This window comes from Trifolium pratense, linkage group LG5 (assembly GCF_020283565.1).
Source record: "Trifolium pratense cultivar HEN17-A07 linkage group LG5, ARS_RC_1.1, whole genome shotgun sequence".
In the NCBI taxonomy this organism is placed as follows: Eukaryota; Viridiplantae; Streptophyta; class Magnoliopsida; order Fabales; family Fabaceae; genus Trifolium; species Trifolium pratense.
The window spans coordinates 49,814,695-49,830,286 of record NC_060063.1 but is presented as its reverse complement, the minus strand read 5'-3'; the positions used below and the strand labels follow the sequence as shown (position 1 = coordinate 49,830,286).

At 35.6% G+C, this 15,592-nt stretch overlaps 4 protein-coding genes across 4 annotated transcripts; 1 reads left to right on the top strand and 3 right to left on the bottom strand.

Annotated features, from left to right (window-relative positions):
- LOC123886843 lies at positions 1–1,257 on the bottom strand. Its single transcript, XM_045936121.1, has 3 exons — positions 1,228–1,257; positions 1,019–1,111; positions 1–915 (listed from the first exon to the last, which is right to left on the bottom strand). The coding sequence occupies exons 1-3, from the start codon at positions 1,255–1,257 to the stop codon at positions 1–3; spliced, it is 1,038 nt and encodes a 345-aa protein (XP_045792077.1).
- A 1,141-nt stretch (positions 1,258–2,398) lies between these two features.
- Positions 2,399–3,933, top strand: LOC123885481. The gene is made up of 2 exons (XM_045934764.1): positions 2,399–2,700; positions 2,841–3,933. The coding sequence occupies exons 1-2, from the start codon at positions 2,604–2,606 to the stop codon at positions 3,272–3,274; spliced, it is 531 nt and encodes a 176-aa protein (XP_045790720.1). The 5' UTR covers positions 2,399–2,603; the 3' UTR covers positions 3,275–3,933.
- Positions 3,912–7,119, bottom strand: LOC123885479 (nucleoside diphosphate kinase 2, chloroplastic). Its single transcript, XM_045934763.1, has 7 exons — positions 6,756–7,119; positions 6,614–6,670; positions 6,397–6,483; positions 5,693–5,773; positions 5,491–5,603; positions 5,314–5,363; positions 3,912–4,133 (listed from the first exon to the last, which is right to left on the bottom strand). The coding sequence occupies exons 1-7, from the start codon at positions 7,014–7,016 to the stop codon at positions 4,066–4,068; spliced, it is 717 nt and encodes a 238-aa protein (XP_045790719.1). The 5' UTR covers positions 7,017–7,119; the 3' UTR covers positions 3,912–4,065.
- Positions 7,120–8,603: 1,484 nt separating this feature from the next.
- Positions 8,604–10,447, bottom strand: LOC123885237 (GRAS family protein RAD1). Its single transcript, XM_045934510.1, has one exon. The coding sequence runs from the start codon at positions 10,396–10,398 to the stop codon at positions 8,809–8,811; it is 1,590 nt and encodes a 529-aa protein (XP_045790466.1). The 5' UTR covers positions 10,399–10,447; the 3' UTR covers positions 8,604–8,808.
- Between the last annotated feature and the right edge of the window lie 5,145 nt (positions 10,448–15,592).

The window sequence follows — 15,592 nt, the reverse complement described above, 5'->3', positions numbered from 1 at the left end:
TTAACCTAGGATGGAACTTTGGAGGTCAAAACTTTTCTTTCTGACCAAGAGACAAGTGATTCTTCTTGAAGAATTAGAATGTATGTTATCAGGACAACATACTAAGAAATCAGGCCTGTGAAGTCCAACTTGTAGCTTATCTTTTCCCACAACCAATGCAAATGCATCAAGCAAAACATGCCAATTGAAACTATGAGCCTCAGAAACCCAATGCATTGTCCCATTCACATCTGCTTCATAAGCAAATAGCCCTTTTGGACTAATCTTACATCTCCTCCTAAAATTTTGACTTAACTGAGAACCTCTAATCCTCAAATCAAGCCATGTCTTAGGTGCTATGAGTACCTTAGATTCCTTAAAAGAAGCAAATTCTTTGATATAATCCTCTTGCTGTTCACCAAGAATGGTCATATAGTAGTTTCCCTTAACAAAAGGGTAACTTTCCCCTACCAACATCATAGCATCCTTGTAACTTGGAGTAAAAAGAACCAAATACTCATCATCAGGCAAACCAAAATGCTTCAAAACCTTATTACGAGCGTGAACTTCTGGGATCGAGATGAAACTTCCAGGAAAAGATGATTTCTTGTTCAGAATATCAAGTAGTTTTGATGGCTCTAACTTTGTCCTATCCAAGTCAGGAAGGTTGCTTCCAAAACAAGGCGATCTTAATGACTTTCTTCTATCATCTGAAATTGGTAATTCCGAAGGCTCATCGGAGATAAAACTTGACATGTCTATACCACTTCCATCTCCTTCAATTAAATTTGCATATTCTGGATACTTTGCTAGCACATATTGTTCTACATATTCCATTTCTTTTGGTGTAATTGGACCTGACCATCTAAGGCCAATACCGCGGATTGTTGATATTGCTTCAGCTATGATATGAGCAGGAATCTCCGCACTTGCTTTCTGTTTAATTACCAATTAAGTCTATTTTTGTTAGTTTCAAAATGGTCTTGCAATATTACGTGCATCGGTGCATGTTTGAATTAGCGGCGAGTTGACAAATTACCTTCAGGACCAAACTGTGTGCCTTGGCCTTCTGTCCAACAGGAACTTTCTGAGTGCCCTTAACTTCATCTTCAACCATTTCCTGATATATTGCCTGATATATAGTTTAGAATTATTGTGTGTAAGCTTTTTAGCAGTTGAAAATTGAAATTGAACTAATGAGTAGGAATAAGCATGAAGTGAATATTGTTTGAATTTTTATTGATTTACCTCATTAGATCCTCCAATGTTTGTTCCCATGGTAATGTTTGTCTTCAATCTTCAGCACTTAGTGTTTAACACATGAGAAAATTTCTCAAAAACTACTAATTGGACAAGAATAAGAATGAAGAATGAGGAGGAAATATGAAGAATCACACATGTGAAAGGAAGACTTGCTAAGATGGCATTTTTTCTGTTGAAAAATATTAAACAAACTAGAAAGAAAGACTAAAAAAGTAAATGAAAAAAAATCAAGGCAACAAAGACAAATGGACACCAGCCAAGCTCTATGATGTCAGGGTTTTTTTCTTTATGGAAACTCGGCATCCGGTGTTTGAACTCTGATCATCTCACTTAGAACATATGATATATAATCCTCGTTAAAAAAAAACGGTGGGCCTATCAAACTAAAGTTGCTGGTGTAATTAGAAAATAAAAATTGGGTTGCTTGCGTGAGGGAAGAAAGGAAGGACGGCAACAAAATAAAAGGGGCAGGCGTTGCTTTCTAAAACAAATATATACTCCACTAAATATTAGAACGTAGACGGTACCAATAAAAAAAAGTGTACTAAGTGAAAGACACAAGAATGGAAGAGGAGTTTTGAGTCACATTATCTTTACTTTCATACAAAAATTGTGTAAATAGAGATAATGGATGACAGGATTGTGTATTGAAAACAAAGATTTCATGTAAATGAGTTCTTGCTTAAGGTAGTTTTGAGTGAGAGGGTTGAGGGGCATTGCTTGACAATGCGTTACAGTATGTTAATTTCTCAATCCGCCCTCTGAAACGTCGAAATTTTACCTAAAAGACATTTCTAATGACCTATTTTAACAAATTTTATATGAACGAATTGAAAAATGAGTGTTCCTTTTCGCTCCCCTATCTTTTTCACGCGCCCCCTATATTTTTAATTTTACCTCCTCGCAGGTTAAATAGTGAGTGTCTAAAAACGTAAAATATGAAAAATTACAATTCACTACTTAAATAGCGAACCTTATAAAAATTAATTTTTTTCGGTACTTAAAGTGCATACTGTAACATAGGTTAAAGTTCGATATTAAAGAAAAATATTTTGAGAAATTAGAAGGGCCCATATGGGCCCAGCCCAAGAAGAGTTGCGTGCTTAGACTTTTGTCAGACTTTCACATAAATTATTAAGAAATTTAAAATATCATTGCAAAAATCGAAAAAATAATAAAAACGAAAAAAAGAAGTGTGCGAAATACGATTCCCGCTTCGATCCTACGATTCAATCCAAACCAGCGCCAAAAAATTCCGCTTCTCTTCTCTTTCTTCTCCCTCTATTTAAATTCCTCACCTCTCTCTTCGGGTACCCGAACCGAACCAACCCGAACCGACCCGACTAACCTTATCGGAAAAAATGTTCGGCAGAATCAGAGCTTCTCCGTCGTCGCTTGACAGTTTGGAATTCTCTCCTCCATCAAAGATTCTCAAAGACGATTCCTTCTCTATCTACGGTAACTATCTTTTTCACAATTCCTTAATTTCATGTTTAATTTACTGGAAAAGTAAATTCATGTTTAATTTCTTGAAATTCAGATCTAGTTAGTTATTAATCGGTAAAATTCTTATGTGTTTTGTTTTGGTTTTGATTCAGAGGCTACTCTCATGAAGCTTAAACTCGGTGCGAAACGCGATAAATCGTTGATGCAATTGGAGGAGGAAGAGATTACAAATGATTGTTCAGTTACTGATGAAGTGAATATGGATGTGGATTGTGCTCCGGCGACAGTAACTGTAATTGATTCGTTCTCTGTTGGTGATGTTGGTATAATGACATTGATGGACACTGATTGTTCTTCTTCTGTAACCAATGCATCACCTATTGTTGTTGCTAGTGAAAGTGATAGTATTTCTACTGAGAATAATGTGGAAAAGCCGCGGCAAAATAATGTTTCAATTCTAGATTTTTTTAAACCTAAGGATCCTGTGAATTGCGTGAATTTGTCGACTAAGAATGATAGCTGTGGTTCTGTTTCGTCGTCGGGTTCTGTTGTATCTAATGGCACAGGAAGTGAATTGTGTGAATGAATGTATGAATGGTTGAAGATGGCGCTTTTGAATTAGAAGCATGGAAATCGGTAATTATGCCTACTGTTTTATGTAGATTAAATTTCATCTGTCATATTTTGTTGTATTGTATGATTGTATCACGCATTCGCGCTCCATAGCTTATACCCTCAATGTGTATCATGTACTATTATTTAAATTTTTGAAATGAAATACAGTGGAAATTTTATTAAATTTGGAGAATTATATCTGTCTGCTTATTTGATAATGAATCTTGTTCAGCAATGTGTAGGATGTAATGCTGTATTTATTTCCAAATATAGTTTTTTGTTTATACATGCTGCATTTTCTTTAGGTAACAGCATACCCCAATTCAAACCTGATTACTGTACTGACTCAAGAGTCAAGCAAGGGAAGCATATGATTTAATACTTCTACAAAAAATTATTTACTATTAGTGAGGTTAGGGAGTTTAATTTGAAGCAGTGTGTCAAAGAGGCTTCGGTTATAAGTCACTATTAGAAAGGGGTCTTAGTGTCTGACTCTCTCTTACAAGTTTGCTTTAGGTCTACTCGAGACCTTTAGATGAGATAAACAGATTATTTTCCGTTGTTGGGCACCCTGAATTGATGTCATAGAACTACAAAATGGTATAGAATTGGATACAACTCGAATACAAAATTTTATAAAAATTTCTGAGTAACTGTTGAAACAGAGGTTAAAGGAGTGCTACATTGAAAACTGAGAACAAGTAAACAAATTATTGAACATAAAAACAGCATATATCATTGTCACTGTGCATCCTTGATTTATTACTCTATTAGCCATGGTTCTTGGACAGGAGTCCACTCGCATAATTCGCCTTCCTTGAACCATAGAGCTGCAACAAAGGGAAATAACTAGGTTAATCAAGAATATAACAGTAACATTTGCATTGCAGTGTATAAGCTCAGCACGCCCATGAGTGATTATTCTATAAATCTTGATAAAATAATGTATTCAATGCAAATTCTACCGCGCATAAGCTTCTTAGGTGATGTAAGGTGCGCATGTTTTATTAACCATTGGATGATCAATCTCATTGGATCTATAATAGACCCTTTGCACCTTATCTTTATTTTTTTTCCTCACAGGCATTTGTTCCCATGTTTTTCCTCTCTTACTTTTCTTTTTTGTAAAGTTCAACAATGGTGAATAGAAAATCAGTAGCAGGGTCTGGTTTTGTTCTCAAATATTCACAAAAATATTTGTATGGTGGTGCATCTGTCGGCAGCTGGCTGGAAATGTTCTGTGCAGAGCAGTTGGGTTTTGGCTCATGGTGGCGGGAGAGGGAATGTCATTAGTGGCGAGAAGTGGTTTTGGAGGTTTGTGGTGGTAATGTTGGATGGTTGTGTTCTTTTGATTTTGCAATTGAGCAGTGATTTGCAATGGAAATATCTGTTGTTTTATGGTCGAGGTATGGGTTTTGTTCACTTTGAAGGACCTCTGATGTTGCTCTCTGTTGCTTGTTAGCAACAGGGTGGCTAATAATTTAATGGAAAAAGAAAGATTTAAGGTGTAGAATGTCCACCTTAGATTGTGAGATGGATCAATCTGACAGTTAATAAAACTTGTGCGCAGTACATCATCCGAGATTCTTATGTACGCTATAATCTGACAATGTTTGTTGATAATTTAAGCTAACATTTACACACAAGCCAGCCAACATAGGACACAAACGGGTCAAATTTCAGGATCACTCTTTGCTATTGGTAAACTTGTACAAGTTGAACCGAACTTTTACAAAATTATAAATTCTGGATTCTACTAGCAGGTTTATAAACTTATGCTAAAAAAGCAAATTGTGAATTCTAAAAACTTGTGCTCATCAAAGCAAATTGTGGACAGATGCTAAAAACAACAAAAAAAATTTAAAGCTTGATTTTGTATTTGCAATACTTTTTAAACCTGCTAATATAAATGGCTAGGGCCTAGCTTTGATATTCTCTTTTGCAATACACATATCTTTTTCGTTGCATTTAATGGGTTAAACTGGATAGTGATACTACAAGAGGCCTTACCTATTTCACGCTGGCCATTTTCAGGACTGTCACTGCCATGAATAACATTCCTGCCAAAAGTTTATCATAAGATCTTGGTCACTCCTCATACTTAATTCAACCAGAAATACAGGCCCTTCACATCCTATATTGACTAAAGCACTCAAAAGTCGCAAGTCATATGTGAAAAGGCCTTACCTTCCTCTTTGAACAGCAAGGTCTCCTCTTATCGTGCCTGGTTCAGCTTGAAGAGGATCTGTAGCCCCTATAAGCTTACGTGCTGATGGCACTACTCCAATACCCTCCCAAGCCTTGCAAACATAAAACCAGAAAGCACATTCAACAGGTATATCACAAAAAAAACTCAGTGAGAATGGGATACTAATGGAGAGAGATATACCATGGATACAACAGGACCTGAAGTAATGTAGTCAATCATCGCAGGGAAGAAAGGCTTTTGTTTTAGGTCCTTGTAATGCTCCTGGAATCATAAACAGTCACAATAAGCAAATATAACCAACATTGACTTTATTCAAATCTTGTCTATTATGCAGATTGGTTTCATTCTAAATTCTGCTTAGCTTGTCTCTAATTGCACACTCTAACAATGACACCTCTGCTGTAGTGTCCCATTACATTTACACCTCTCCCATTGCACACCCTAAAAATAGTGTCTCTCTGGCCAACTTAAGGATTAACAATAACAATCTAAAGCCTCGAGGGAGAGTGTTAAGAATGCATCGCTACTGTGTATCTGATATCTTAAAAGATCATCAGAGTATACTGTGCAATCAACAAGTTTGCTAATTGATGACGCAATCTTCTCACTTTTACTGCTCTATTTAATTAGAGTGAATAATCTTATTTATCACATTATTAGCATAAAAAGGACCATTGGGTATTTGGGTTAGTACTTCACAGTTCATATCATATTACCATTAGTATCCATCCATATCATTATAATTTTAATAGGGTATACTCAGAAGCCTCATCTCCCTGTCTTTCTCCTCCATAACTTGAACCCCATATCCCAAAAAAAAAAAAAAAAACAATTGAACATAAGACATGATAGACATCGAAGCAAGTATTGAAGAAACTACAAACCTCAGCTAATTCTTTTGAACATTGGAAGAGCTTCAAGCCAGTTAACTTAAACCCCTTCTTCTCAAACCTAGAAATAATTTCACCCACCTAAACCAATTCAACACAACAACAAAAGAATAATTACAAACCTTAAACTTCAAATTTTAAATCTTTATTTCATCCCTTAATGTCTAAAACCAGAACATATGAAATTGAAGTGAGGACTGAGGATTCTTACAAGACCACGTTGCACGCCGTCGGGCTTCACCATAATGTAAGTTTGGTCAACTTGTTCCTACACATTAAAAAACAAAAACATTTAGAATTATGCAGAGTGATGATAAATTGAGCAAATTGATGAGTAGAAAAAGAGAGCATACAAGAGCAGCCATTAAGCGGGGAAGGAAGATGCCGGATTCGGTGCCGGTTCTGGTGCGGATAGTTTTGGCATAGGAAGAAGTAGAAGAAGATGAAAAAAGATGGGATTTTGAAGGAAATGCAGATAAGTGGGTGGCACTGGTTCGTAATTGAGAGGTTATTCTTATTCTTCTTGTTGTTGTATTTGAGTTGGTGGTGGTGCTTAGGAGAGAGGATGATGTTATAGAGATATTGCTTCCGGTAAACACGGCCATGGCTTCCATTTCTTCTTCCCTCTCTTTGCGTTGTTGCGGCTGTGCAAGAACAATGCTGCTTGGAATTGGATTTGGATGTGGCAACTTGCAAGTAAGAAATAAAGCGAATATTCTGGTACTGTTTTTTTCATTGTTTTTTCCTTTTTTTATATATAATTTTTTATAGAAATTTTAATTGTTTTTGCTAATATAATAATAATAATATAATTTTTTCTATCTGCTTAATTAATTATTACTACTATGAATATCAATTTGACTTAATTATTATCTTTTCAAAAGGGTTGATGTTGCCTAGGTACGGGTACGGTATCCAGTACGGGTACTGGTACGCGGTACGACATTTTTAGAAAATTTAAGGTACGAGTACGTTAATATAAAATATTAAAAAAAATGATTTTTAAGTGAATTATTATCATCATGCTTTGAAGATTTAATTTAAGGTTTTAACTATTTTCATAAAAAATGAGAGATAATTGAAATATAATAAAAAATTATTATATTTTAAGAGATTTTTCAACCGCTAATATATTTTCTCCGTATTCATCATCGTAAATCAACCAAATAAAAATGGGTACGGAATTGGTGCGTACCATACGAGTACCATGGAGTATCTGGTACTGGTACGTACCCGATACGGATATTTCACCATTTTAGAAGTACCCATGCTACATAGGTTGAGACAAAATTCATGAATATCTTATATCTATGCTATTTAGGTCGGATGGGTAGCTCAATTAGTTAAACTAGTTGAACTAAGGATTAAGGAGTCAGAGGTATATGGTTAAGTCGCCACAATCATTTTATCTTTTACTTTTTGAGTTTATATGTATCTAACATGTATTATTTATAGTTATGCATGCCTAACCAAGTATTTCTCTTTTTGTTTCAATTGGAAATTGGAAACTTTAAAAAAATTGTCTTTTTGTTTGACACAACAAAAATGTAAAGAGAAACTATGATAAATCAATCGTAAACATTAGACCAATATAGTTCTTATCAAATACTAAATCAATTTTAAATTTAAATTATTAAATTTGGTATTTTATTTTAAACATAATATAAATTACACATTAAAATTGTCTAAAATTTATAATACCAATGCACCTTGAGGTATATTTTGCAGATATACCCCTGTTCCTCTCTCCCACACACTGCATTTGCAGCCCCTCCACTCTTGAGCCATGGCCACAGCCCAGGTCATGCTATCCATAAAGAACTCTTATAGCCTGTGTTTGGTTATGCGTTTCGCATACGATTTCCGTTTCCTAATGTTAAATTCACCATGAATTTAAGAAGCCAGAAATCCTAGCTTCTGGGGGAATGTACTTCTTATGCCATTTCTGTCATGAAAACAAACATCCTAGTTTTATTCTAGTACACAGTGCTTTAAAATACAAAATATGAATGAACTTTTTGATATACTATATATATACTAACATGAAAATAACAGTGTAAGCAGAGGCAACATTAACCAGCAAATACAAGAAAAAATTTGGAGTGAGAGTATTATTAAGTTTATTGAAAAATTGAATCAAATGAATGTTAGTAAAATTTACATCTCATCAAACTTCTGCACATATTATGCACACAAAGCAATAAGTCATCACTTTATTTCTGCTCCATCTCAGAGCATCAACACCACACAGAATTACATCAAAAGTTTTATTCTTGCCCCAAATATTCAGTGCTTTTTTTCAAATCACTAAATTTGGGGTCTTAAATTCACAACATGCACATAAAAACACACACATTATTCAGACACACAAGACACGCATTATTAGCAGAACTAAAAGAGATTCATTCAGCATTTCCAGCAAGAAACTGCAACAATTGGCTTTGATTTCCATCCAAGAACCAAGCAACCTTTCTCTTCCACAACAGTATATCCATCACAAATCTTATTCTTCAAAAGCCACTGCTTAGCTTGAACCACCATCTTAATCGGCGCGCCTTGAAATCCAGCCCTACTCATTCTCCTCCTCCATTGATCAACTTTCTCATGCCTTTCCATCCTCAATGGTCCTTCACAGCTCACAATGTTCTTTATCTCCTCAGCAAAATAAAACTGTTCAATTTTTGCTCTCTTAGTATCATACTTTGGTAGCATAGCATCCAAAGAGTCAAAAATAGCAGAATAGTAATGCAATGATTCCATAAACCTTCCAAGAAAGAAAGGTCCATTGTGACCTGAATCTTGTTCAACCATCACCAAAACTTTCGGCGAAAGACCGTGTACCATTTGTAAAACCGAATTCAAAGCACCGCGACTTTCCTTAACAACACAATGCAATTGAAGAATGCTGTTAACCACAAGAACCTCTTTTTCATTCACTTTTATGTCTTCAGGTTTCAAATTCTCCAAATTTTTCTCGACAATCGAGAATTCCAAATGAACCCCTAAATTTTTTGCGTAAATTGAGAGTTCTTTACCAATGACTTGGATTCTAGCAATGCATAGACCAACCGCTGTGATCCTAAGCCGACGAAGAACACGTTGACTACCAGATCGATTTGCGAGACTTTGAATTAGTCCTCGCCATTGGTGTCCATGTGGTAGACCTAGACTCATGCCTAAGTCAACCACATGAACAAAACTCTCACCCTCAAAGGCTTCCAATATTATGGAATTAGCCACAAAATGTCCAAATTGAAGATGTGGACATATCTCGTAAACCAATTTGAATGCTTCTTCCATTTCTTCTGATGCAGCATCCATTATGTTCATCATTGATTTTGTATCTGATCCAACAGAATTATTTCCAATTGGTTGAATCAGAGTTAGTCTCTCAGTCAATCCTTGAACAAAACAAGAAGCAACTCTTTGGAATGATGAACCAAACACCAAAGCATTTGATTTAAGTTCAGATAATAAAACCGAAGCATGTGATTTGTCGCGACACGCTACAGCTTCAGCACAAGCAATCAAAAGTTGAACTAATCTCATTCCATCAGCACATGTACCATCTTCTTCTTCAGCTTCAGAATTATTATAATTGAAATGTTCTTCTGCTGCTTCTTCAACAGCTTCAGCAGCAAAATATCTTTGCTTATAAGTTCTTATATGATCTCTGAAATGAAGCCTTGGTATGCTATTCACACTACTTTTGTTACTGTTTTTGAAGAAAGTATTGATGCTGGTTGAGTTATGGTTGCTGATATTTGCAAACAAAATAGGGATAGTTATAGTTGATCTTTTCAATTTCTTATGATCCCTAATGGTTTCACTTTCATCAGAATATGGAACAATCCATGATGATGAATTAGAACTGTTTTCCAAAATAGGCATATTAGGATATAAAGATGCATAACAACCCATTAATGGATTTTCATCATTGTTGTATTCTACTTCACCTTTGAAGGTACTAGTAGTATAATAAAGGTTATGTGACATATTAATTTCTCAATTAATGTCTCTAACACTTTAATTATAGTTTTGCTTTCTAAAGATATTCAATAAAGCACTGAAAGAACGTTCCTACAATTGATGCAAATATTTATAGTAAGAAAATTAGAATGTGGTTATTAAGCGTTAAAACCAATGTTTGGATTATTATAAGAAAAGCTGTCAACTTCTCTTGTGCCTAGTTGAAGAACTATATAGCTAAGCAAAATTCAATTTTTGATTAAAAAGGTATCAAGAAAACAATGTTGTGTTCCCATGATGTTGGAATTTGACAAGCGGCAGCATGCATATGTTTATACTAACGTTGTTTAGGTTAATTTGTCGGGTTTACAATGTCATGGGAGTGAGGAAACCGCGTCTAACTAATATCTGGTTTAGTGATGTAATCATGTAATCACTATTAGAGAGCCGTACTGTAATGTACGGGGAAATGGATTTAGTGTCATGATTAATCATATATTTATCTTGGCCGTCTGACATAAAAGGTGGTCAGGTTGCATGTCCCGTTGAGTGCCACAACAGCGGTGTAAGTGTATGGATAAAAAAACTTTCGTTTAAGGGGAGCATACCCATAAAGAATGGATGAACTCATACTTGAAGGGGAGATTGCTGATATTTCAATTGTGAATTAAGTCTCACATCAAATAAAAAAGTAGATGTTAAATACTTTAAATTTTTAAGTTAAGATGTCATGTCTAATTCACTTGACTTTATTAAAGGGCCAATTTAATGATCCTCTGACCCCAACACAAATATATGACTCAGATTAACTTCAGCCATAAATTGTGCTTGCTGACAATCAAGATCTAGTACTGTATTATGTACTCCGTTTTTTCTTCTATTTGTCATGTGTCACATTTTTTTAAAGCGGATGCTTTTATATTTTAACTTCTTTAACAATTAGTTCAAAATCAAAGGTATCTATCTCAGAGTAATATAACACAGTATATGAACATGGTATATAAATACAACCACTATTGACATTTGACATGACTGAAAAAGAGAAGAAAAAGAAAAATAAAAAACACAAAACGTTATTTACTGTATACTATTGTATTGTATCCGACAACATAATTATCCTCAAAATATATTTCTCGGGTTTTATCAACAGATTAATTGTATATGTAAGCGCTTACATCACTCAATTTGGTTTTTATCAACGGATTACAAAGAGAGTTTGTAACATGTTTGATATATAACAAAAGTCTTCATGCATTCAAAAGATAAAGATTCGTTTTAATTGTTGCACTCAAACCTGTACATTATAATTAACACTCTTTGAGTTCGATGATTGCTTAAAACTTGTGCTAAATGCTTAAGACTCATTTTACCAACATTACATTATAATGCTTCATTACATAATGCTTCTTTTATGTCAACATACTGTGAATCATTCATATTGTGTTTTGATCTCTTCAGTATTCAAGTATTTCAGACAATCAAGGTTTTGATAATATCTATGAAGCACAGACACGGACACCAGACACGACACGGATACTGACACGCCAACACCGATAAAAATTTGAAAAAATGACATAATTTAATGTAATTGTAAGTGTCGGTGTCGGTGTCGGACACCGACACGTGTCCGACACAGACATGCCTAATCTAAGGAGTGTCGGTGCTTCCTAGGATAATATTTATGTGCTTCACTTTTCCGTCAGTAGACACTAGACAATGAACAAGTGGGATCACCGGGGTTCGAACCCCGACCCTGCATATATAATGCAATTTCTGTCAGTTGAGCTAAGTTCACGGGACTAAATTGAAAGTATATTTTATTGGTACATCTTGCAATAAAGAATTTGAGGTCTCAATATTTTGGTGGTTTAGGATCATTACCTTGTTTTTGCTCCCAATGCTACCTCATACTCTCCACCCAACAAATGGCACCAGACCCCTAAACTAATTAAAATCCAATGTGAAAGAAAAATTAATTCTACTAAAAAAAATTAAACATGTTAAAATTAATTTCTACATTTCTAAAATTAATTTTGTCTATCCAGAAATAAAATCAAAGATACGCATCTGTTGAATCTAAGAAGACTTTAGATGGTTAATTCATGTTGTGAATAAGCTGACTTGGTGTGCAAGCTAGCAAAAGTGAAAGTGTAACTAATTGCTTGAGAAGCAAGTTAGTTAGTTTGTTAAATAGAGTTTGTTAGATTCAGTTAGTTTTTGATTCACCTAGGTTGTTAAAGTGTTTTAGAGTCAGTTAGGAAGTTGTTAGTTGGTTAGGGCCTAAGAGAATCATCAACCATTGTGATGATCTAGTATAAATAATTGGCTCATGATTAGTGATTGTAATCCAACTACTTTTCCCCATTGAGGATGAATAAAATTGATTCTATTTTTCTCTAATCTTCTTCTTCTTCCTCTGTTAATCAAGTGCTTTTCATTCTTTCATTCATTCACCATTGTTGCAGCAACAAGGATAGTAGATCCTGCAGAAACTGTGCTCATTGGCGTGGCCAGAGTGCAGTGCAGCGCGCGCGTGTATCCTTGCTTGCTTGCTAGGCCTGTGCAGGCCAAAGTGATCGAAGCCAAAAGCTTCAGCTGCGCCAACATCTGGCATCAAGAGCCTGGTTCGTGCTTTAACCATGACAACCTTTAACAATGGTCAATTCCCTGCGAATCTTCCAGTTTTGGATGGAAAGAATTATGATAATTGGAGCAAACAAATGAAAGTTTTGTTCAATTATCAAGATGTGATGGAACAAGTGATTAGTGGTGTGGAACCACTTTCAGAAGGTGCAACAGAGGCTCAAAGAACACAACACAAAGAATTGAAGAAGAAAGATTACAAGGCATTGTTCATAATTCATCAAAGTGTAAGCCCTGATATCTTTGAAAAGGTTGGAGATTGTGAATCAGCTAAGCAAGCTTGGGATATCTTGGCTACAGCTTATGCTGGAGATCAGAAGGTGAAGAAGGTGAAGCTACAAACCCTAAGAAGCAAGTTTGCACAGCTACAAATGGAAGAGAAAGAAACTGTAAGTGAATTCTTCACTAAAATTGCAAAATTAGTTAATGAAATGAAAGCTTGTGGAGAAATTGTGTCTGGTACAATGAGAGTAGAAAAGATATTGAGATCTTTAACTCCTAAGTTTGACTATGTGGTAGCTGCAATAGAAGAGTCTAAGGATCTTGACACTATCAAGGTTGAGGAACTGCAAGGGTCTTTAGAAGCACATGAGCAAAGGATGAATCAGAGAAATTCTGATAAATCCAATGGTGAGGTAGCATTACAAGTTCAGCAGGGTAACAAGAATAAGAAAGGAAAGGGAAAATGGCAAGGCAATAAGGGAAAAGATAGTTATCAGAATGGAAATGGAAAAGAGAATCAAGATACCAAAGGAGGTGGAAATCAGAAGAAACAGTTCAATGGTGGTAGAGGTGGTTACAATGGAGGTGGAAGAGGTGGAAGAGGTGGAAGAGGTGGCAGAGGTGGAAGAGGCAATTTTGATAAGAAACACATACAATGCTATAATTGCCAAAATTATGGTCATTTTGCAGATGAATGTAAATTCAGAGAGGAATCAAGTGATGCTGAGGCCAAAATTGCTAGAAATGATGATGATGATGATGAAGGCTCAGTTATGTTTCTTGTAACTACAAAAGATGAAAGTGATCTTCAAGAGAAATGGTATCTTGACACTGGATGTACAACACACATGACAGGGAGGAAAGATTGGTTCACAAGCCTAAAGGCTACTCAGAATCACAATGTTAAGTTTGCAGACAATAGCAGCCTTGCAGTACAAGCTATTGGTGATGTAACCATCAAAAGAAAGGATGGCAAGTGTTCATTGATTTCTGGTGTATTGTACATACCAGGTATGAAATGTAATCTACTCAGTATAGGCCAATTGCTAGAGAAAGATTACAGAATTGTAATGGAGAATAGGTTGCTGAAAGTGTACAACACTAAAGGTAACTTGATGTTGAAAACTGAAATGTCAAAGAATAGGACATTCAAGATTGGGCTCAATGTTCTGAATCACAAGTGCTTGATGACTGCATCAAGCAGAGAAGAATGGAGATGGCACTATAGAATGGGGCACTTGAATTTCAAGGATCTCAGCTTGCTGCAAAAATCAAAGATGGTGACAGGCTTGCCAAGCCTGCAAGTGCCTGAAGAGATTTGTGAAGAGTGTGTGCAGTCAAAACAGCACAGAGGGAGCTTTAGCAAACATGCAGCAAGTAAAACCAATAGTGTACTTGAAGTGGTGTATTCAGATGTATGTGGTCCAATGCAAGTGAACTCAATTGGAGGTAACAGGTACTTTGTAAGTTTCATAGATGACTTTAGCAGAAAACTATGGACTTACTCGATAAGTAAGAAAAGTGATGTGTTTGAAATTTTTAAGAAATTTAAAGCTACAGTTGAAAGACAAAGTGGTAAGAGGCTCAAAACCCTAAGAACAGATGGGGGTGGAGAGTATGTATCACATGAATTTGCAAAATTCTGTGACAATGAAGGCATTGTACATGACATAGTCCCACCATATACTCCACAGCAAAATGGGACTGCTGAAAGAAAAAATAGAACAATAATGGATATGGTGAGGTGTATGTTGAAGGGAAAGCATTTACCTAAGGAGTTATGGGGTGAAGCAGTGTCTACTGCTACTTATACATTGAACAGGTGCCCTACAAAGAGATTGAAGGGTATCACACCAGAAGAATGTTGGTCAGGACACAAGCCAAATGTGAATCATATGAGAGTGTTTGGTTCACTAGTTTTCAAACACACACCAGATCAATTGAGGAAGAAGTTGGATGATAAGTCAACAATGATGATATTGGTTGGTTATCACTCAACTGGAGGTTACAAACTCTATGATCCAATCAACAACAATGTGGTGATCAGTAGAGATGTAATAATTGATGAACTCAAGGAATGGGACTGGAACACTAATGACAGAAAGAAGTCAACTAGTGTGATGATTGAAGAAGTTAGTGAAGAACAAGTAAATCAGCCAGTGCCTGAGGTGAGAAGATCAAATAGGCCTAGAACTCTACCAGCAAGATTACAAGAGTGTGAAATGAACTCAGATGGTCAAGTGAACAATGATGGTGAGTTGATCCATTTAGCATTCATGGCTGAATCTGAACCAATTGATGTGCATAGTGCTCTACAAAGTGAAAAGTGGAGAGGTGCTATGAAAGAAGAATTGGA

Bases quoted from the DNA above. Each gene is read 5' to 3' on its own strand.
- LOC123886843 (XM_045936121.1), bottom strand. From the start codon at position 1,257: ATGGGAACAAACATTGGAGGATCTAATGAG. The intron at 1,112-1,227 runs GTAAATCAATAA...ACTATATATCAG, and splicing joins ACATTGGAGGATCTAATGAG to GCAATATATCAGGAAATGGT. The intron at 916-1,018 runs GTAATTTGTCAA...GTAATTAAACAG, and splicing joins CACACAGTTTGGTCCTGAAG to AAAGCAAGTGCGGAGATTCC.
- LOC123885481 (XM_045934764.1), top strand. From the start codon at position 2,604: ATGTTCGGCAGAATCAGAGCTTCTCCGTCGTCGCTTGACAGTTTGGAA. The intron at 2,701-2,840 runs GTAACTATCTTT...GTTTTGATTCAG, and splicing joins CGATTCCTTCTCTATCTACG to AGGCTACTCTCATGAAGCTT.
- LOC123885479 (XM_045934763.1), bottom strand. From the start codon at position 7,016: ATGGAAGCCATGGCCGTGTTTACCGGAAGCAATATCTCTATAACATCA. The intron at 5,364-5,490 runs GTAAGGCCTTTT...AACTTTTGGCAG, and splicing joins CTTGCTGTTCAAAGAGGAAG to GAATGTTATTCATGGCAGTG. The intron at 4,134-5,313 runs GTAAGGCCTCTT...CCTTTGTTGCAG, and splicing joins AAATGGCCAGCGTGAAATAG to CTCTATGGTTCAAGGAAGGC.
- LOC123885237 (XM_045934510.1), bottom strand. From the start codon at position 10,398: ATGTCACATAACCTTTATTATACTACTAGTACCTTCAAAGGTGAAGTA.